This window comes from Macaca nemestrina, chromosome 17 (genome assembly GCF_043159975.1).
Source record: "Macaca nemestrina isolate mMacNem1 chromosome 17, mMacNem.hap1, whole genome shotgun sequence".
In the NCBI taxonomy this organism is placed as follows: domain Eukaryota; kingdom Metazoa; phylum Chordata; class Mammalia; order Primates; family Cercopithecidae; genus Macaca; species Macaca nemestrina.
The window spans coordinates 13,118,059-13,141,592 of NC_092141.1; the positions used below are offsets into that span (position 1 = coordinate 13,118,059).

Genomic DNA, 23,534 nt, shown 5'->3' on the forward strand with positions numbered 1-23,534 from the left:
AGTAGCTGCGATTACAGACGTCCACCTCCACACCCAGCTAATTTTTGTATTTTTAGTAGAGACAGGGTTTCACCATATTGGCCAAGCTGGTCTCGAACTCCTGACCTCGTGATCTGCCCACCTCAGCCGCCCAAAGTGTTGGGATTACAGGCGTGAGCCACCACGCCCGGCCTCCATGTTGCCATCTTTAGTCCTGGATAATAACTAGTTAGTTCCTAGGTTTCCAGGACTCTTAATATAATGAAGATGTTTAGTTTTTTGAAGTCCTTACATTTCTCATTAGGAAGTCATGCCCAACAAATAAAGTGCTACCGTGTGAAAGTGTTTCTCCACCTTATTCAGCAAATATTTAGAAAGCACCAAGTCTGCCATGCAAGGCGGTGTGTATGCTAAGTGCTGAGTCAGCTGAGCAGGATTTCTGTGCTCCAGAAGCTCACCACCCAAGGGGAGACAGGCATCATACTCACAGTGCATTTGCTACTCAGACCATGTCTTAGTGCTGAGAAGAAGCGCTTGCTAGGAATTAAATAGTGGGAGGTTTCCGTGAGCAAGTGGCCGTTAAGGACAGGTAAAAGGTAGCAGCACCAAAAGGGGTAAACACACTTCTCAGACAGGGAGCAAGATGTGCTGGGTTCTGAGAGATAGGAAAAGTTTAGCTGTAGTTTTATTTTTATTTTTATTTCTTGAGACGAAGTTTCACTCTTGTTGCCTAGGTTGGAGTGCAATGGCACGATCTCGGCTCACTGCAACCTCCGCTTCTCGGGTTCAAGCAGTTCTCCTGCCTCAGCCTCCCAAGTAGCTGAGATTACAGGCATGTGCCACCACACCCAGCTAATTTTTGTATTTTTAGTAGAGACAGGGTTTCACCATGTTGACCAGGCTGGTATCGAACTCCTGACCTCAGGTGATCTACTCACCTCAGCCTCCCAAAGTGCTGGGATTACAGGTGTGAGCCACCACACCTGGCCAAGTTTGGCATTTTTGAGAAAAATAAAGGTGGCCAGAGTGACCAGACTGTAGAGAATGGGGAAGATGTGGCATGGGGCGGGACTGCAGAGGACGGGATCACGCCTTGTAGGGCATGGTGAGGGTTTGGACTTTATCCCTAAGAGTAGAGGAAAGCCAACATTTTAACAGGGAGAGACATGATCGGATTTGTTGAAAATTGTATGAATAAAGGACTCACGGGTGGGACCATGGCAGAAGTGAGGCCAGTTACACAGAGATGGGAACAATTTCAGTGAGATGCAATGAGGACCTGAAAAGGGAGAAAAATCAGTGTCCATGGTAGATCCTGGAGGTAGAGTATCAGGGCTTGATAACTGAGTGGATGTGGCCATATGAAGAGGAGAGAGGGGTTTCATGGTCTCTACCCCAAGTGACTGTTGAATCCATTGGAGCTGCTGAGATCACCTCGGGAGAAAATGCAGGTGAGAAGACAAATGGCTTTTGAATCAGGAACCCCAGGAACTGCAGCATTTCACACTCTACCAGGAGGAGGACCCAGCAAAGAGGGCAGAACAGTAGAGAATGGTACTGTAAATCCATGCACTTGCTCATCTAAATCCCAGACATCATTCTTTATTCTCTCCTTTCCATATGCCCCATGTCTAGGCTGTCAGTAAGCCCTGCTGACTCTTCCTCCAGAGAATTTCCATTTGGCTTCAACATTTACCACCCTAGTCTAAGCAGCTGTCAGTTCTTTCTGAACACAGTGACTCCTATCACGTCTTCCACCCTAAACCCTTCCCTCCTGCTTCCTCTTCCCTTCTCTGCAACCGCAGGAACCAGTGTTTGAATTGGAAATCCAGTCACGTCACCCTCCTGCCTAATCCTGCTCCGGGATTCCCATTGTAGAATAAAATCTGAACTCCTTATCTTGGCCCTTGGACACTATGTGTCTTCTACCTGCATCTCTGAGCTTGGCTCTGGGCTTCCTTCCCCTCTGTCATCGTTCTTCAGCTGTGCTCACCTGGTACTGAGCATGCCTAGCTCACTCTCCGCTTCAGCCATTGTGCTTTCTCTATCGTCCGTAGGGAATGCTCTTATCCAGCATTTCAAGCCAGCAACCTGTTCAGTTCTCAGCTCAGATGTCACCTTTTCAGGAGGCTTTCTTGACCACCTAATGTGTCTGCTTCCTCACTCACCCTAATCCCATCTCCGTATTTTATTTTCTTTATAGCACACATTAGTATCTGAAATCACTGTGATCATTTCCATCATTGTGATGGGACCAGGGATCTTGTGTCCCCATCAGTTCTGTTCTCCGTGCCTAAGAAAGAACCTGCCACGACAGGACAATGATACAAGTAGATGTGTGTCGTGAATGGATGGTCTGTGAATATTTTAGGCACAGAACTTGCCTACCACGCTAGCATGCCCTTCCTCTTCTGTAACAGGCAATTCTGAGGTTAAGCTCTGCAATCTGACCACCGAAGGGTGAAGCCCAATTCTGTCGCTTCCTAAGTTAACCTGAGCTTGGGCAAGTTCATTACCTCATAAGCCTTAGCTTCTTCACTTGGAAAATGGTCAGAATCATAACAATTCCCTACCCAGCAGAGTTGTTTGAGAGGTCAGTGAGGTAAAGCATGTGTATGCCTTGCACAATGTTAACTTAAGTAAATATTAAAGAAGTGTAACCTGGTGCTGTTAGCAGTGGCCCACTGTTAGGCTGGAGTGGCTGTTAAGAACCATTGAGACCAGAGCATCAAGCCTGGGCTGTATGTCTTGTTGGGGCTGAACCACAGAAGAGCTGGTTGCCTGGGCCTGGAATTAGAGGACAGTAGACAACAATTTTCAGAGATAGGGAATATATGAGAGAGAGAGAGAGAGAAAGAGAGAGAGAGACAGAGAGAGACAAAGAGAGAGAAAGAAAGAGAGAGAGAGAAAGAGAGAAAGAGAGAGAGAGAGAAAGAGAAAGAGAGAGAGAAAGAGAGAGAAAGAGAAAGAGAGAGAGAGAGAGAGTGTGTGTGTGTGTGTGTGTAGGAATGGGGTGGATATTAGAATGAGGCTTATTGTCTGGGTCATCCTACAAACTGTGTTGCTTATGCCCAAGATAATTTTAGAGAGAATAGTTAACTCAGACATGTCAGATTGACTATATATTGAAACCCTGGGACAGTCTGTCTTTCCTTCCCTTAATTCTTAAGGTTCTATCTGAACTCTAGAGCTAGGGAAAAAAATTATTTTCATAGCTCCTCTTTGTCTCTGAAAGTCACTGGCCAGCATGAAGTTTGCTAAGATCTTTTTACCTGGACACTAATATTTACCAGGGATCGGGACTGGCTGTGTCAGTATGGATCCTTGGTACTGGAGGGAAAATGATTTTGGGAGCTTTTCTAGATCTTTCAGCAATTTAATTCTTCTAAGACTGGATATCCTTTTTTAAGAAAATTTAATTTATTTCAATAGGTTTTTGGGGAACAGGTGGTGTTGGTTACATGAATAAGTTCTTTAGTGGTGATTTCTGATATTTTGGTGCACCCATCACCTGAGTAGTGTACACTGTACCCAATGTGTACTCTTTTATCCCTCACCCCCTCCCACCCTTTCCCCTGAGTCCCCAGAGTCCGTTGTATCATTCTTATGCCTTTGTATAAGATTGGGTGTCACTATACTTGAAATGGGGGCGACCAAAGTGTGAGGGAGAAAGCAAACAGTGTCTCAGTTAGAAGCAATCTTAGGTTATATGAGATTACTACAATGCCTGCCATTTCTTGAGCTGTTAATGTTCCTTCACCTTAGGGAATCTTTTTAGAAATAGAAATCATTTGTAGTCTGTTGTGGATTACAGTTCATTAACTTCTTCTTACGTACTGTCTTTGATTATGGGGTTACACTTGCCCCCTTTTGTTATGAAAGTAATATCATCTTAACGCATTCCTTTCTTTTGTCATTTGGTGACGTCCTTGTAATTTCTAGATTTTTTTTTTTTTTTTTTTTTTTTAAATTTGAGACAGAGTCTTGTTCTGTTGCCCAGGGTGGAGTGCAGTGGTGCGATCTCAGCTCACTGCAACCACCGCCTCCTGGGTTGAAGCGATTCTCCTGCCTCAGCCTCCCGAGTAGCTGGGATTACAGGTGCATGCTGCCACACCCAGCTAATTTTTTGTATTTTTAGTAGAGGTGGGGCTTCACCATGTTAGCCAGGATGGTCTTAATCTGCTGACCTCATGATCCGCCTGCCTTGGCCTCCCAAAGCGCTGGGATTACAGGTGTGAGCCACGGCGCCTGGCCAATTTCTTGATTCTTAAAGCATCTACACAAATAAAAACTCATGTTGATTTTCACTAACTTACCCCCACCTTGGAATCCAGGCTCTCAAATTCACCTTAACATCTCTCCTAGAGTGACAGTTACACCATTGATAGGGTACTTGAGTAAATACATTTTCTCATCTTCATTCAATGATCTGTGTAGCCATTAAAATAAAAGAACAAGACAGTTCCATATGTAATGATAGGAAATGATATGAAAGGTATCTATCTCTATGTGAAAAGGAAAGCAAGGCACAGAGTGGTGTGTAAATTGAGTATGCTAACGTGGGGAGAAATACTAAAAGCAGACGCACACATGTATGTATAATTGAATCTGCTTAGAATATTTATGAAAGGATACACAAAATCTGGTCACTGTCACGGTCTCTGGTGAGGGGAATGAGGTGGTTGAGGGATGAGTGAGTGTGGGAGAGACTTTTTACTATAAATCTTCTGGCATCTTTTAGTTTTATTTATTTATTTTTTTGAGACGGAGTCTCACTCTGTCACCCAGGCTGAAGTGCAGTGGCACGATCTCGGCTCACTGCAACTTCTGTCCTCCCAGGTTCTAGCAATTCCCCTGCCTCAGCCTCCCAAGTAGCTGGGACTACAGGGGTGTACCACCACCCATGGCTAATTTTTTTTGTATTTTTAGTAGAGATGGGGTTTCACCATATTGGCCAGGCTGGTCTCAAACTCCTGACCTCATGATCCACCCGCCTCGGCCTCCCAAAGTGCTGGGATTACAGGCGAATTAATTCTTTTACTATAAGAGATATGATAGAGAATTGAGAAAGGGCAGGAGGGAAAGGTTATGCTCCTTGTTAAAATTAAAAAGCACATCCGTTGAGAATTCACTTAATTCTGTCGTCTCTGCTACCTAAGAGGATCTCAAAATCATTAGTCCAGGTGTTAAATGACTCAAAATGAGAAAATGTAGCTTCCTTGGCTCAGGAGCAGGGTGCCTCCAGCCCTGTAACTCCAAACTGTGTTTTCCAGTCGCACTTTGCAGAACGGTTGCTTGGCTGTCCCCTTTCCATCCTCCCTCCAGAAGTCCAATCAACCTCATGTTCCTCCAGTGGCTGGTCTTGTCTTGTTGATCTTGACCTTCATTCATTTGGTCACCCTTGGGCACAGTTTTCTGTTCTACTCACTGACAGGATAATCTGGCTAGTCTTTTTCCATAGTTGGAAAAACTCTACTTACCTTCTGGTAGATGTATTTCTTCAAAGGATGTCAACTCTTGGACTGTCAGAAGTCCCCTTTACTATAGGCAAATCCTCTCTGTCCAATTTCAAAAAGATTCGAAAACGCTGAAGTCTTGCCCTGATGGCAGGTCACAGGACTGTGAATGTTTAACACAAACCAAAATGGTCTTTTTATGTGAGCTCATCAGTCCTATGATTGTACCATCTGACATTCAAGACGAAGCGTCTTCACTGACTTGTCACTGGGACATTGTAGACACTTGCAAATTAAACCTGGTTTCTCAAGCATGGCACTATTGACATTTTGAGCCTAGTAATTCTTTGTTGGAGGAGACCGTTCTGTGCATTGTAGGATGTTTAGCAACGTCCCTGGCCTCTACCCATCAGATGCCAATAGCATCTCCCATGCGGTACCAATCAGAAATGTCTCCAGATGTTGCCAAATGACCCCAGCGGGACAAAAATCACCCCTGGTTGAGAACCAATACCATAAGCTATGCCCTCTCTGTGAGGCTACAACTGGAATATTATGCCTGCTTCTCTGAAAAACACACTCTGTTTGTCTACACTTACATAACACTTCTGTGACCACATGTGTGGGGGGATTTTCTCCACACACCAAGCCGTTCTCCAACTCTCTGAACACCAGCTGTGTGTCTTGCAATTTATTCTGACACTGTATACCTGGAGTTAGTGTCAGATCTCACAGGTTAAGGACTCAGTCCTACAAGACTGCCCCTACTTAGCATGTCAGTTGCAAATCTAGCCTTCTGCTGTTTCTGATCAACCAGCTATAAATTAGGGGTTCTGCAACCCCCTCCTCAGGTTTGATAATTTGCTAAAATGGCTTGGAGAACTCAGGGAAACACTTTAGTTGTATTTATCAGTTAGGATATTATAAAGGATACAAATGAACAACCAGATGGAAAGAGTAACCTTAGGGCAAGGTATGATGATGTTTATTGTTTATCTTCACCATTAGAAGTAAGTTCTGTGGCTGGGTGTGGTGGCTCACACCTGATATCCCAGCACTTTGGGAGGCCAAAGCAGGAGGATTGCTTGAGCCAAGGAGTTCGAGATCAGCCTGGGAAACATAGTGAGACACCATCTCTACAAAAAATTTAGAAATAAAATTAGCCAGGCGTCGGGGTGCGTGCCTGTAGTTCTAGTTGCTTGGGAAGCTGAGGCAGGAGGATTGCTTGGGCCCAGGAGCTGGAGGCTTCAGTGAGCTATGATTGCAACACCGTACTCCAGCCTGGGTGATAGGGCAAGACCTTGTATCGAAAAACAAAACAAAACAAACAACAAAACAAAAGAAAAGAAAAGAAAGAAGGAAGAAGAAAAGAGAAAGAAAAGAGAAAAGAAAAATGTTCCATGAGAACAGTGTCTAGTTTTATTCATCACTGGTGTGGTCCTGCCCTGCATAAATGTTGGATTAGTAAATGAATTATAAGTGGAAACTCTCTGTGTGTTAACACCAGGAGGCTCTGGGCTGGGTGTAGTTCAGTCACTTTCTATTTGAAGAACTACCTTTGTAGCCATGTAGACTGGAAGACCTGAGAAGGTGCTAGTGGTTCTTACCTTGTTTTTGTTCTGTCTGTGTACTGGCTGATCTTAGTTCAGAAAGGAGAGAACTCTTTGATACTTAGCATGGGGAACAGGTTATGCTAAACTCCTATCACAGCTTGTCTGTCCCTCCCTGTAACATAAAATGTAGCACTTAAAAGTGTACAGTGGTTTTAACAGGCTATTTACCACCACTATCTAGTTCCAGAATGTTTCCATCATCCCCAAAGGAAACCACATACCCTTTAAGCAGTCCTTCCCCATTTTACTCACCCCTGCAGTCCTGTGACAAGCACTAATCTACTTTCTATCTCTGTGAATTTGCTTATTCTGGATATTTCATTAAATAGAGTTACACAATATGTGTCCTTTTGTGTCTAGGTTATTTCATTTAGCATGATGTCTTCAGGATTCATCCATATTATAGCATGCAGCATTCCCTTTTTCATGGCTGCATAATGTTCCATTGTATGGACATACCACATTTTGTTTATCCATTTATTCATTGGTGGACATTTGAGTTGTTCCCCCCTTTTGGCCGTTGTGAATAGTGTTGCTCTTCACATTTGTGTACCTCTTTTTTGAACATCTGTTTTCAGTTACTTTGGATATATACCCAGGAGTGGAATTGCTATACCATGTGATAATTCTGCTTAACTTATTGAGATACTAAGTACACTTTCACAGTGCTGCACCAGTTTAAACTTCCACTAGTAATGCATGAAGGTTTATGCTCACCAATCCTTATTTTTTTTGTTTTGTTAAGTATTAATATTATTATAGCCATTTTAGTGAGTGTAAAGTGAGACCTTGATTGGGGTTTCCCTAATGACTAATGAGGTTAATTATCTTTTCATGTGCTCTTCAGCCATCTATCTTTTTTGGAGTGTGTCTTTATTTTGGTGCTTACTCTTTCTGGGTTGTAATTGCATGTGAACACTTTTCTCTCTCTTTTTTGACCATAGCTGCCTCATTTATTTATTTATTTATTTTGGAGACGGAGTTTCAGTCTTGTTGCCCAGGCTGGAGTGCAATGGCACAATCTTGGCTCACTGCAACCTCTGCCTCCCAGGTTTAAGCCATTCTGCTGCCTCAGCCTCCCGAGTAGCTGGAATCACAGGCATGCGCCACCACACCCAGTTAATTTTCATATTATTAGTAGAGACAGGGTTTCACCGTGTTGGCCAGGCTGGTCTCGAACTCCTGACCTCAGGTGATTTCCCCACTTCAGCCTCCCAAAGTGCTGGGATTACAGGCGTGAGCCACCGCACCCAGTCACTGCCTCATTTTTAAAATAAGGCAAATACACTTTTTAAGAGATATATTATTTTTGGAAATTAAGGCATTGCTCAAATCTTTGTTAACATCATTTTAAATTTTTCTCATTTTTCCTTCTTGCTGTCCTACCTCATTTTAAAATGCAGCATGTTAGCCTTAGGCTTATTTCCCAAAGTGGCAAATACAATTCAGTTCTCGTTTTCTGAATTTTGACGTCTCTAAGTCTAACCCATCATGGTACACTATGAATTTCTAGGTTTAAACCTATTTTAAAGTCAGCTTGTTTCATAGCTGATAAAATACCTCGGCAAGTATTTGACTTCTTGCTGTTTTAGATGCAACAGATGAATATGGAAAGTAGCTTTCATTACACCATTTGCTTTCTTTTCAGAAAAAGTTGCCTTTGACAACACTGGCTCAGTGTCTGATGGAGGGGTCAGCTATCCTGGGAGATGACACACTTCTTGGGTAAGGTGACACCTTGCGTGGGTTGGCGCCAAATCTAGGTAAGTCCCCATCTATGCAAAGGGGACTAGACCCTCTCAGGGAAGCACCTGAATTCTCACTGGGGACTTCGGTGGAAAAAGACGAAAATGTTACCAGTGGGAAATCAGAACTCTTGGCTCTGAAGTCGTATTGTCTGTGCAGTGAGGCAAGGCCCAAGTAGAGAGATTAACATGAAACTGGTGAAGGACAATTGAAATCCCTCGGGCCCTAGCAGAAGCAAATATGAAACCTCTCAATTCAAATGTCAGAACTTACAAGATTCTCAGAAAAGCAGCCCTTGCTCATGTTGAGCTTACAACAAAACAAACTGAAAATAGAATCGTCATGAGAGAGCATCAGCAGACACAATCAGTAGGAGAGTCCGTACCCTGAGAACTAAAAATAATAGAACTGTATGGAAGAAAATAAAAAATAATTGTTTAAATGGAAATTTTAAAATTAAAAAAACAGAATCCTTGACAAGAGAATCAAACAATATTAAAAAAGAATAGGCAGGATTGAAGGCCAACCAAAGAGAACTTTCCAAAATTATGCTGAAAATGTTAAATGATCTTTAGTCGAAAGAAACTGAAGATTATACACAAATAAAGAATCACTGAACTTGAAAACAGATGTAGAGCCGCCACCCAGAATGAAGAGAATGAAGTGCAGAGATAAGGACGTAGGCATTCTTAAACTGAGAAACATGGGTGATAGAATGCAAAAGCTTAACATTCCATCTAGTGGGCATTCCTGAGGAAGAAAATAGGGAGAAGGGGAAGTTTGTGGTTGAATTTTTCTTTTCCAGATTTAAAGAAAAACATGTCTTTAGGTTTAAGGAGCACAAAATGATTTGATGGAGATCAACAAGAAAAAAATTCGTCCCTGGACATATTGTAGTAAGACCACAACAAGATCATCAACAAAAAAGAGAAAAATATAAAATTGACCAGAGGAAAAGAAGATCATTACTATAAAATAGCAATTAAACTGATAACAAACTATGTATTCGTCAGCCACAGTGAACGCCAGGAGATAATGGAGTAATATCTTCAAGTATTGAGTGAAAATATAAGAAACTTAGTATTCTATGATAAAATAGGAAAGAGTAAGGATATTTTCAGGCAAAGATTTGAAGAAGATACTACCTACATATTCTCACTGAAAGGGCTAGTTAAGGCTATATGAAATAGATTACATCTCTTTCACAGAAATAGAAGAAAGATGAGAAGTACAAGTACCAAGGTAGGAAAAAAATTGTGTTGTAGGAGAGGAAACTTTTTTTTTTCTCTCGAACCATCTTAGGTTCTTTGGTTGGGCCCTGAAAATTAGATTGACAAAAGGTAGATTAACAAGAGAAAAGCAAATAGATTTTATTAAAATGTGTAGCACATACACGTGGAAGAACTCAGGAATTAGTAGATCAAAGGATAGTTAGAACATGGACTTACGTAGACTTTTTTTTTTTTTTTTTGGAAATAGATTCTTGCTCTGTCACCCAGGCTGGAGTTCAATGGCACAATCTCGGCTCACTGAAACCTCTGCCTCCCGGGTGCAAGTGATTCTCCTGCCTCCACCTCCCAAATAGCTGGGATTATAGGCGAGCACCACCACGCCCAGCTAATTTTTGTATTTTTAGTAGAGATGGGGTTTCACCATGCTGGCCAGGCTGGTCATGAACTCCTGACCTCAACTGATCCACCCGCCTTGGCCTCCCAAAGTACTGGGATTACAGGCATGCTTATGTAGCATTTTAACAAAGAACAATGTTTTTTAGAGATGTGACAAGACAAAAGAGAAGGACTTTAAGTTTCTGTGGTGACAGAATCAGTATTTCAAGCTCCTGTATTGTTTGAAAGGAGGATAAAGTTATTACATTTAAATTTAATGTCCAAATAGTAAAAAAATAAATTTAGTGTCAAATATGCATGTTAGAAAAGTAAGACTAACCACAAAAAGAATAGAAATAAGATAATATAACTTTCAAACTAACAAAGGATAAAAAGGATAATTAAAAAAAAATACATAGAAGGCACTACAAGAGAAAAAAAAACAAAACAAAAAACAAAAAAGAACACACATAATAATTGGAAAACAGAAAATAAGGGTGGTAGCAATCATTGCATATATCTCTGCAATCGTAAGAGATATAAATGGAATAAACTCAACTGTTCAAAGAAAATTTCAGGTGGACAGACATGAAATCCTGTTGTATGGTATTTCCAAGAGTCATGCATATAATATAATGACACAGCAAGGTTGGAAGTAAAGATGACAGATTGAACATGCATCTGATTTTCTCTCCTTCCAAAATCCACTAAAACTACAATATGGAGATTTTTTTTTTTCTTAAAAGACATAAACCCACAATGGCAGGAAAAAGCAGAAAGACAACAGCAACACAGTTTTGTGAGCTGTAAAGCATATGACTGGGAACTAACCTGTCAAGTCCCCAAAAGCTGACTCCCAAGCCAGAAGTAGATATGCAAAGATCCCATGTAAATTACATCAGGTAATGCTTAGAGTCGTCAAGAACTAGCACCAGGGATCTCTGGAATAGTGGGTCTTTGGGGGTGGAGTGGGTGCTGAAACCCATGAACGTGGTTGAAAGCTTTTCCGTTACCACTTGGATCACTAAACCCTGCCCCATCCACACGTCTAGGTGGCTGTCATCCCCCCTCTCCCACCTGGGCAGAATTCTCTAGAGGGGATAAGAGAGCATCTCTAGAATGGGGGACTCTCGGTGCAGTGGAGTGTATGGGTACCATTCAGTAAAGAAGAGGCTTGAGTGATCTAATGTGTACTGGATGTGGATGCTGGTACTCCTCAGCCCTCTTCTTCCAGTCATGCAGCCCCCAGGCCTTTATCCTCTAAGCAGGAAATTCGAAGAGGCTTCTCTGGGGAATCAGATTAGTCCAAAAGGAAGGACCTAAAGATCTGAGGACGTTGGAGAGGGTCAGTGCCTCAATAAGTGACCCAACCAGATCTTTCTACAGATGAATTCACATACTCTGAGCTTTTTAGTCTCTGCTCTTAAATATAGAGAGGCACCAAAGATCATCAGACATCTGAGGAAATTCTCTAACCTGAAAGCTGGAGACCAAAACAATGGGGTGGATAAAATGCAGCTTGGAAGAAACAGAGATTGTGGAGGGGAGGAAAAAATGTTAGGAGAACAATCACTTATGTTTTCAAGTGGTAAGGGAAGATAATATGTCCATGAAATGAAAAACAGAATGTTAATGCAAAATGTTTATGGGCAAGAAATACCCTGAGACCAAAAGCAAGCTTGCAGAAATGAAAAAGTATGACAGAAGATCTGAAATTCTCAGTAGGAGGTTTAGAAGATAAATATGAAGAAATCATCCAGATAAGCAAGAAGACAAAGACACAGACAATAGAAAAAATTAGAAAATTCGAGGACCAATCCAGGAAGTCTTATGCCCGAATAACAGGAGTTCTTAGAAAAGGAGAGGAAGATATAATAATAAATAATCCAACAGCATTTTCCAGACCTTGAGGACATGAGTTTCTATACTGAAAAGGCCCGTTGAGCTCCCAATACAATGGGAAGAATTAAGTTTATGTCACAGAGCTCACCATCATGTATACTGGTGACAAAAGATTCTACAACCTTCTAGAGAGAAAACATGTCACATTCAGAGGATCAGAAATGTGAATGCTTCCAGACTGAGCAAAAGCAGCAATGGCAGATAGAAGATTCTTAAGCAGTGCCTTCAGGATTCTGCTTCTGAAGGAAGCATGCTCAGCCTAGGAGTTCAATATTCTGCCCAAGTGTCAATCAGTGAGAGGTTAGAGGAGAATGCCATGACATACGTGGCAAAAAAATTGACTTCCCATCTATTCTTTCTCAGCAAGCTAAAGCAAGACAGCAAGATGTGTCCTTGGTGAGGGAGAGACCAAAAGAGAGGTAGACCCAAGATAACAGAATGCCCAGCATAAGACAGAGGAAGAGAATCCCAGGGAATGGTGAAGAAAGATGCCAGGAAGACAGATGTGCCTTAGGGATAGAGGAAAACTCAGTCCGCATTGAGACAGGTCCAGGAGGGATTAATTCAAGAAGATCAAATTCATTTACATGATGTATGGTTCAATATTTTTTTGGTAATGTTTTTAATATATAACCGAAGAAACAAAATTAGCACACAAAACTCATAAATTTGGTGTTTATCACTGCTTAGGATGAGGTTTAATTTTTTTTAAGTAAGTTAAGCAAATTTTGGTTCAATATCTTGACAGACAAATTAGGAAAGTGGCGAAGTATTTTGAATTCAATTGGGTACATAGAAAACAAGCAAGCCAAACAAGGCAATTATTAATTCCAGGGAGAACAAATAAGAGTGCGGGGAAAACCAGTAATTATAGTATACTACCCAGATTAACTCCAAATAATATGAAGTCAAAGTGTAATATAAATAATAAGCATCTATTAATATAAATAAAGGGAAGGAGGGGAAATGGAAACATAGCTAAATTCTCATTTTCTGTGATGTCAATAGCTAATATTTAAATTTTTTAAATTAGTATTAGAAATATGGAATAAATACCAGAAAACCAGATATGAGACACCATTAAGCTGGGCATAGTGGCTCACGCCTGTAATCCTAACACTTTGGGAGGCCAAAGTGGGTGGATTACCTGAGGTCAGGAGTTCAAGAGCAGCCTGGCCAACATGGTGAAACCTCATCTCTACTGAAATACAAAAAGTTAGCCAGGTGCAGTGGCACGCACCTGTAATCCCAGCCACTCGGGAGGCTGAGGCACAAGAATCGCTTGAACCCGGGAGGCGGAGGTTGCGGTGAGCCGAGATCGTGTCACTGCACTCCAGCCTGGGTGATAGAGCAAGATTTCGTCTCTGAAAAAAAGACATCATTAAAAAGATGCAAGGATAAAAAGTACACCTGGGCGCTGACATTTGCGGCAGATAGGAAAAAGAGTGAAAATCTTCATTCACACACCTATGTATATGAAGTTCCTACAAATAAATAGATCCTAAAACAAAAATAGCCAAGGAATATGAACAGGCACTTCACGGGACAGGGATATTCAGTCTTACTAGCAGTCAAGGAATGTAAATTAAAATCAGAAGGAGATAATAATTTGTACCCACTAGTTTGGCAGAAATTAAGACACCTACCAAGATCAAGAGTTGGCAAGGGTATAGAGCAATGGGAACTCCCATTTGTGCTAGTGAAATTTTCACACATGCAAAAAGAGACAGCACAAGCATATTTACTGAAGCGCTGCATGTAATAGCGAAAAACTTGTTTGTGGGACAGCTTGACATAATGGTGGTATATTCATAGAACAGAATTCTCCATTGCAAAATGATCTAAATCTACATGTACCAACATGGGTAAGCTCCAAACATAATGATAAAATAAAAACGCAAGGCTGCCTGTAGTCCCAGCACTTGGGGAGGCCGATGTGGGTGGATCACCTGAGGTCAGGAGTTCGAGACCAGCCTGGCCAACATGATGACACTCCATCTCTACTAAAAATACAAAAAATTAGCTGGGCTTGGTGGCAGCCTCCTGTAATCCCAGCTACTTGGGAGGCTGAGGCAGGAGAATGGCTTGCACGTGGGAGACGGAGGTTGCAGTGAGCTGAGATCGTGCCACTGCACTCCAGCCTGGGCGACATGAGTGAAACTCCATCTCAAAAAAAAAAAAAAAAAAAACAAGAAAAAGCAAGTAGCATCAGGATATGTTCAGTGTAAAACCATGCATGTAGACTGAACTAAGCAAAGCAGCAGTATTAATATTGTATGGGGACACATACATGTAGAGTAAAAATGTGAAAATATCAACAGGAAAGGAATATCTTCACTTTAAAAAAGCTGTTACCTCTGCTCATACTTTGCTGAATTGTAAAAACTGATTTTGTTTGTTTGTTTGTTTGAGGCAGGGTCTCTCTCTGTCACTCAGGCTAGAGTGCAGTGGCGCTATCTCGGCTCACTGCAGCCTCTGCCTCCCAGGTACAAGCAATTCTCATGCCTCAGCCTCCCAAGAAGCTGGGACTACAGGCATGCACCATCACGCCTGGCTCAGTTTGGTATTTTCAGTACAGACGGGGTTTCACTATGTTGCCCAGGATGGTTTGTAAAACCTTTTTACTTGAGTTTCAGTTAACGTGGGTGCCAGACAATGAGAGAATGGTCTGTATACAAGTTGGGTAGAAATTAACATCTTTGAAATAGCATATTGTGTCATCTGGGAAGATGGCATTCAGGTCTTTCTGTCATTTGCTCATTATTAATCCACTTTTGGAATTTTTTTTTTCATTGGATAATTGTCTATATATCCCTGTACTAATTACAGTTTCATGGCTTAGGAGTCAGGATTTTCTTTCTATCAGAACCTATTGCAATTGAGTTTTTGCTGTGTATTTGAAGGTGATGGTTTGTTACCAGGCAGATTTTAGCTATCCAGTGCTCTTCTCAGAGAGAGAAGCATCTGTTTCTCAGCATGACTATTTTTAGGCATGTGAATTCGACATGTGTACCTGTTTTCTCCATGTGTCTCTTGTGTTTCCCCACATGTCCCCTTGTGCCCCAGGCACACCGTGAGTGACACCTTTTGGAAGCATTGATTATTTCAGAAATGCAGAGAGCTGGAGCAGGTTGGCCCAGGGGGAGCCCTGGAGATCAACCAGCTTATTAACACTGACTTGCAAACCTTGACAAGTAAGCTAGGAGGTGAGGAGAGGGTAACGCCAGTGAAATGTTGTCTTCAAGAGTATTCACTATTTGTTTCCCCCTTGGATTACAGGAAGATGCTGAAACTCTGTGGAGAGACAGAGGACAAGCTGGCCCAGGAGCTGATACATTTTGAATTGCAAGTTGAGAGAGACGTGATTGAGCCCCTGTTTTTGCTGGCCGAGGTAAGCAGCAGGAGTGAGGCCGGGCCCGAGTGAGCAAGGAGGTACCGAATAGGAGCCTCTCAGTCATTGTATTTCCAGCTTTCTACTTCTGTCCCTTAACCTTCTCCCCGATGTTGTTTTTCATCAGGGATTCTTAACCAACCACACGGTCAAGATTCCCAAATATGTCGTTTCAGCATTTGCTACCCCTTCTCCCACCCATCCTCTTCCCTGCAGGCATTCCTAGAAGTAAGGTGGAAAGCTGGCAGTTTACCCGCTTCCCCACCCACAGCCTCGACTGTCTTCACCCCCACCCTCCACCCATCTCAAGTCTTCAGTGATGTGAACAGCAGCCACTCCTTACTAGGATTCTGGGGGACCAGGCGTAAGAGACTCTCTGAAGCCTCTTGCAGTTTATGTTTTTTTTTTTTTTTTTTTTGAGATGGAGTCTCGCTCTGTCTCCCAGGCTGGAGTGCAGTGGCATGATCATGGTTCAGTGCAACATCTGCCTCCCGGGTTCAAGTGATTTTCCTGCCTCAAGCCTCCAGAGTAGCTGGGATTACAGGCACCCGCCACCATGCCCGGCTAATTATTGTATTTTTAGTAGAGATGGGATTTCACCATGTTGGCCAGGCTGGTCTGGAACTCCTGACCTCAGGTGATCCACCCGCCTTGGCCTCCCAAAGTGCTGGGATTATAGGCGTGAGCCATCGCACCCAGCCGCAGTTTATGTTTATACAGATTCCTTCTCTTTGCACTTTAAAAGACACTCAATTAAACTGTTAATTATTATTAATAATCAATGATTAATTAATTAGTAATTATTAATAACAATTTTACAATTATTTTTAATTGGTCATCTGTTAATAGATTGAGCATCTCAAACCTGAAACACTCCAAAATCTGAAGTGTTTTGAGTACCGACATGATTCTCAAAGGAAATGCTCATTAGAGCATTTTGGATTTCACATATTCGGATTTGCGATGCGCAACCAGTAAATATAATGCAAATATGCCAAAATCCAGACAACTCCCAATCCCAAACATTTCTGGTCCCAAGCATTTCAGATAAGAGACACTCCACCTGTATAAAATCTAACCAGCGCTATCCCCTAGAACCCTGTATGAGTCAGGGTTCTCCAGAGAGACAGAACCAATAGGATATATGAAAGAGGGTTCTCCCCTATTAGGGGGAGTTGGCTCACATAATCACAGAGCGGGAGAGCTCCCATGATAGACCATCTGTAGGCCAGGGAACCAGAGAAGCCAGTAGCATGGCTCAGTCCAGACACCTCAGAACCCAAAACTCAGTCCAGGACCTCGGAAGCTGATGGTGCAACCCCGAATATGAGGTGGAAAGCCATAGAGACCCCCATTAAATGCCAGAGAACCTGGAGTCCAATGAGGGGGAAAGGTATCTCACTACGGGAGAGAGGGAGGGAGAGAGAGGGCAGAGAGAGAATCCTCCTACCACCTGTGTGTTTCAGCTAATTGGATGGCCCCGCCCCATTGCGGGTGGGTCTTCCTCCCAGCCTGCTGATTCACACATTGGTCTCTTTTGGAAACACCCTCTCAGCCACACCCAGAAACAATGCTTCACCAGCCTTTGAGGCATCCATCAGTCCAACCAAGTTGACACCTAAAATTAACCCTCGCAGACTCCCTACCATGGTGGAAATATTCTCAGTCTGTGCCGTTTGATAGCCACTGGCCTTAAGTGGTTTTTGCGCACTAGTGCGATTCAGGAACTCAATTGCTTAGTTTCGTTAATTTAAATTTAGAATTTCATAGCCACGTGTGGCTAGAGGCTACTGTATTAAACTGCATTGCCCTAGACCCTGTCTGGCTTCCTCTCTGAATCACATCCAGCACCTCCACGTCCCCTGACATTCTTTCTGGGACAGAGGTGTGGGCCAGTAATTACTTATGGACATGAAAGTATTCAAGGAGAAAATCCTGGATGAGGTGCTTTGGGACTGACCAGCTCTTGGCTTCTCAGGTCATCTCCTTGCCTGGAGCATTCATGAGATCCCCTCTGTGCCTCAAAAGGAGGGTCCTGGCTCTGGCCAAAGCCTGAAGCAAACCAAGGAGCAAGTCCAGTGTGGGTGCTGGCAGTCACTTGGCTCATTCAAGATACCCAGTGGCCCTCCAGCTTAGCTTCGGGGCTGGCTGGTGACTCAGGTTGTCCAGGGACTTCTCCTTCCTATTGGAAGTTGTTACACGCGGAACATGACTCATCCCTGCTCGGGCGAGTGAATAGAAAGCACTTCAGAGAACTCTGGATTCTCCTCGAATTTTTTCCTTATATAAAAACCGCAGCCTGAGATGATTTTAGTTCAATTTTCGGCCAATTTTCGTTTTGCATTCTCACATCCTGCCCTACTTTTGCTGGGCCCGGAACCAAAATCCTGCACTGGGATGTTCAAGTGAAGCCATTTTTAGAATGAAAAATATAAAAAGAGCATCCACATACAACCAAAATGGAAGAACTCGTAGCCGAGAAAAGCCATGATGGCAATGTTTATTCATTATTGACTGGAAAAGTCTTACTTTATTTCTATAAATATAAACATTTGCTTCCTTTCTTTTTATAAATAGAGAATCTGTATCCTAGATGCAGCCATAGCCTCTCCACGTTCTTCCTCCTTCAGCTGTCCGTTTTGCCTCAGGTCTGTGTGTCAGACATGACTGCGTGGCTCCCTGCATTTTTTCCCACTTTTGGCCTTTCTGGAAGTGAAGAGGGATGTGGTTGAGCCCTGTTTTGTTTTTTTTTTTTTTTTTTGGTGGTGCCAAGGTGAGGGCAGGAAAGTGGCCAGGCCTGCATGAGCAGAGAAGCACAGGACCTATGAGGGGGTCTGGGTTGATGGAGAGCCTGGCTGGTGTCCAGCAGAGATGGAGCAGAGTTTTTAGCTCAGGAGAGGGCATCATTAATTTCATCTGATGTTGGTCAAAGGGTGCTAAGTTGCCTTTAATGTAAGAGGAGTAAATTCTGGAGACCTGATGTGTAGCACTGTGTGGTGATAGTTAATAATACGGTATTGTAGACTTGAAATTTGCTAAGAGGATAGATCTTAAATGTACTCACCATCAAAAAAAGAAAATAGAAACTATGGGATGTGATGGATATGTTAATTAGCCTGAGTGTAGTAATCATTTCACAATGTGTGCACATGAAAACATTAAACCGAACACCTAAAATATATACAGTTCCTGTCAGTTTGACCTCAGTAATGCAAAAGGGAAAAAAGGATTTCATCTGAAAATAAGGATTGGGAGACCGCTAGTAAACTTGTTGGGTGACTGCCAATAGTTCTTTAAGACTTGTTCTAAGGAATAGTTCTTTTTTTTTTTTTTTTTTTTGAGACGGAGTCTTGTTCTGTCACCCAGGCTGGAGTGCAGTGGCATGATCTCGGCTCACTGCAACCTCTGCCTCCCGGGTTCAAGCGATTCTCCTGCCTCAGCCTCCCAAATAACTGGGATTACAGGCGCCTGCCACCATGCCCGGTTAATTTTTGTGTTTTTAGTAGAGACAGAGTTTTGCCATGTTGGCCAGGCTGGTCTCAAACTCCTGACCTCAGGTGATCCACCTGCCTTGGCCTCCCAAAGTGCTGGGATTACAGGCGTGAGCCACCGTGACTGGCCAGGAATGGTTCTTAAAGAATTTATCTTGAGCTTCAGTTTGATTGTATCTTTTATGTCCTGTAACCACAGGTGGAAATCCCAAATATTCAAAAGCAGAGGAAACACTTAGCCAAGTTGGTGCTGGATATGGATTCCTCACGAACCAGGTAGAATCTCTTTACTTTCTTTTTTGCTTCTTTGAAGGGACAGTGGTCATATTTTGGGCGGGTGGGTTTTAAGCAGGCGAGTGTGTTTTCATTCACCAAGTTTTTCTTGACACCTAATGTGTGCCAGGCCCTGGAGGTAATCATAGTGAACTCGAGACACTGGGTCCCTGTTCTCATGAAGGCTGCAGTGGAGTTTTGGAGGTAGACACCAGGCAAGTGAAGAAACAAGACGGTTCTAGAAAGCTACAAGTCGTTTAAAAAATGTAACACAGGGAGGCCGGGCGCGGTGGCTCATGCCTGTAATCCCAGCACTTTGGGAGGCCAAGGCAGGTGGATCACAAGGTCAGGCGATCGAGACCATCCTGGCTAACACAGTGAAACCCTGTCTCTATTAAAAAACAAAAAAATTAGCCGGGCGTGATGGCGGGCGCCTTTAGTCCCCGCTACTTGGGAGGCTGAGGCAGGAGAATGGCGTGAACCCAGGAGACAGAGCTTGCAGTGAGCCGAGATTGCGCCACTGCACTCCAGCCCAGGCGACAGAGCGAGACTCCGTCTCAAAAACAAAACAAAACAAAAAAAGGTAACACAGGGTAGTTTTGGAAGGGGATGATGGTGAAAGGGAGCAACAGCATTAAGGGTAAAAGAGAAAAAGCTTTTTTGAGGTCGGTCACTTTGGTCTTACACTTAGATGATGAAAACTTGGCAGCCGTACAGAGATCTGGTACAAACCATCTATGGCAGAGGGCACAGCAAATTCAAAGGCCTGTTCAAGGCACAGAAGGAAGGTCGGTGTGGCTGGGGTGGAAGGAGCAAAGGGGAGAGAGGTAGGAGATGAGAGCCAGGAGGTAGGATGAATGCTATGTCCTGTCCATAACAGGAAATTTCGCATTCTGGGGATTCACCTTTTCCTGAAGCTAATAGTGTGGGTATCTCCTTTCTGTAGCCTTTCTCTTAACTTGAGTCCTTTCAGAGAGCAGTCAAGTACCTATAGTGCTGCTCTTCCACACCCATCTTCCACAGTCCACCAGAAAATTCCTGTAGTAGCAGGCGGGTGCCAAAGGCCCTGAGACGGCATTGCCTGTGGCTGTCAGAGCAGGAATTGTGTACATATGTCCTTTTATTTTATACAGTGGGGTATGTGTATATAAGTTGAAAAAGGCAGGTGCATGAGTATTAATATGGAAAGAACTATTTGGTTCTCCCTTAGGTTTTTCGTAGGCCAACTTTATTTTTTAATTTGTTATTTATTTATTTATTTATTTACTTATTTATTTTTGAGACGAAGATTTGCTCTTGTTGCCCAGGCTGGAGTGCAGTGGCATGATCTCTGCTCTCTGCAACCTCTGCCTCCCGGGTTCAGGTGATTCTCCTGCCTTAGCCTCACGAGTAGCTGGAATTACAGACACCTACCACCATGCTCAGCTAATTTTTGTATTTTTAGTATAGACAGGATTTTGCCATGTTGGCCAGGCTGGTCACGAACTCCTGACCTCAAGTGATCTGCCCACCTCAGCCTCCCAAAGGGCTGGGGATTTTTTATTATTTTTAAAAATTTTGAGACAGGATCTCACTCTGTGACTCAGGCTGGAGTGCAGGGATGTGATCATAGCTCACTGCAGTCTTGAACTCGTGGGCTCAAACACTCTTTCTGCCTCAGGTCTCCCAAGTAGCTGGGACTATGGGCACTACACCTGGCTAATTTTTTTATTTTTTGTAGAGACAGGGTCTCACTGTGTTGCCCAGGCTAGTTTCAGACCCCAGTGTAGGCCAATTTTAATCATCTTCACATCTCTTTTTCATTTTCTTGAAATAAACAGAATATATTTGGGCAGACTGACGTAGCATACAGAGTTCAGAATGTTAGATTTCAAGGTTCACATCAACTATTTTCTAGATATGTGACCTTGGTCAAGTCACTTAATCTCCCAGAATATCAGTTTCTTCACCTGGACACAAGGAGTAACATTCGTGGGTGGCTGTTTTGCGTATTACTATCACTTCCCAAGTGCTTTATAAAAAGAAGCTGAGGGCTGGGCACGGTGGCTCACGCCTGTAATCCCAGCACTTTGGGAGGCCGAGGCGGGTGGATCATAAGGTCAGGAGATCGAGACCAACCTGGCTAACTCAGTGAAACCCTGTCTCTACTAAAAATACACAAAATTAGCTGGGTGTGGTGGCAGGCACCTGTAGTCCCAGCTACTCGGGAGGCGGAGGCAGGAGAATGGCCTGGGAGGCGGAGCTTGCAGTGAGCTGAGATCGCGCCACTGCACTCCAGTCTGGGTGACAGAGCGAGACTCCGTCTCAAACAAACAAACAAACGAAGCTGATACTGTAAGTAATTGGTGCACTGGAATTCTGCATCAGGAAGAATAAAAGGTACAGAGCAGTCCCCTAAGACCAGACATAAAACAGGTTAAATCAGCAAAGAAACAAGGGTTTCTTTGGTTAACTTAGTGTTCCCCAAACCCTCAGTCCACCTGAATGATTTTTGCCATCTGTGTTGATATATCTTTTAGGAGAGTTGATTACTTTTTCAAAATAAATCTATTTTAAAAAGAAAGCCTTTAGTGCTACCATGAATTGGAAAGCGGTATCCTTTGCTAGAAATATCAGGTAAGCATAAAAGTGAACAGATGAAAGCAAAGCCAATGTTATTAAATTTTAGAGCCTGTTGACTATGAAAGAATGTCATCCTGAAGCTCATCTCCCTTTGTGCAAAAAGAAGAAGGGGAGGCGTTGGGTGGTTTTAAAATTATTCTGATGCAAATCTGAGACTATCTCTTTAGTGTGCTCGGAGGAATAGAGAGCAGAATGAGTGGGAAGTATTCGATTTGCTATTACTTCTATGACCTTGTGCCACGTAAAATTGCATCCCATAATATGAATGTTCAAGTCCCCTATTTTGGGAGTCATGTAAGATGGTTGAAGAAGTGCAGATTGTCCCATTGTTTTCATGAGGTGGACACCGTGCTCCTGGGCAGAGTGACATCCTTCTGTGAAACCTGGGACTTAGCTCTGAAGTCTTTTCTTTGCCTCTACAAAGAAAACCTGCATTTCCACCACAGAGCCTCTTGTTAGCGGGCTGAATGCTAGTATCAAAGCAGGTCATTACCATACATATTTTTGTTTTGTCTTCTTATGAGAAGGAGAGTTACTCCTGGTCACACTGATAGTCCATTTTGTCTAGTGTTATGTTTTCACTGGTGACACCAACTAGTGTGTAGGTTCTGCAAACGTACACACTGCTTGGTGTCATTAGGGACCTCTCTCCTGTAATTTAGCAAATGTTTTTATATCTTAAGCTTATCTCCCTATATACTAAAATCTGAGGAAATTCTACCTCCCCTATGCAAATTTCTGTTCTTATAAACTTCAACTTGGACCCTTTATAACCTTTGTTGTTTTAGACTAAAAAAGTCTTTTTTGCATTGTTTTCATATAAACTTGATCCATCTCCTTTATCACATCAGTGATGTTTCATAGCCCACTTTGTGTAGTTGTGAGTTTAGGGATAGGGAATTGCTTTGGGGGATTGTTTGTTTTTTCATTTTTTGGAGATGGAGTTTTGCTCTTGTTGCCCAGGCTAGAGTGCAGTGGCGTGATCTCGGCTCACTGCAACCTCCGCCTCCCGGGTTCAAGCGATTCTCCTGCCTCAGCCTCCCAAGTAGCTGGGAGTACAGGCGTGCGCCACTGCGCCCAGCTAATTTTTGTATTTTTTAGTAGAGATGGGGTTTCGCCATGTTGGCCAGACTGGTCTCAAACTCCTGACCTCAGGTGATCCGTCCGCCTCAGCCTCCTAAAGTGCTAGGATGACAGGCGTGAACCACCACATCCGGCCGCTTTCAGGGATTGTTGACAGTACAATCCCCTTGAAAACTCAGTTGATTTCCCCTTCAGGTCTCTGCTTTGGTAACTGTGGCAGGAGATCTAACTCAGGGCCTCAAGTTAGAGATTCCCCATCAGTATCAGTTGATGATACTGGATGAAAAGGGAATTTTTAGCAAAGTTATGCTCTTTGTTTCCACTTTACTCTCAGACTGGGCATTTCTAGCCTGAGTCTATGTGTCTTGTAG

At 43.0% G+C, this 23,534-nt stretch overlaps 1 protein-coding gene across 5 annotated transcripts in view; it reads left to right on the forward strand.

Moving 5' to 3' along the window:
* Window positions 1-23,534, forward strand: part of LOC105473538 (Rho GTPase activating protein 44) — a 203,353-nt gene that overhangs the window by 111,279 nt on the left and 68,540 nt on the right. For all 5 annotated transcript variants that reach the window (XM_071082365.1, XM_071082363.1, XM_071082366.1 and 2 more), the window contains exons 4-6: window positions 8,697-8,773; window positions 15,583-15,694; window positions 19,385-19,461. In XM_071082365.1, the coding sequence (XP_070938466.1) occupies window positions 8,697-8,773; window positions 15,583-15,694; window positions 19,385-19,461 (266 nt within the window). The remainder of the gene's footprint in view (window positions 1-8,696; window positions 8,774-15,582; window positions 15,695-19,384; window positions 19,462-23,534) is intronic.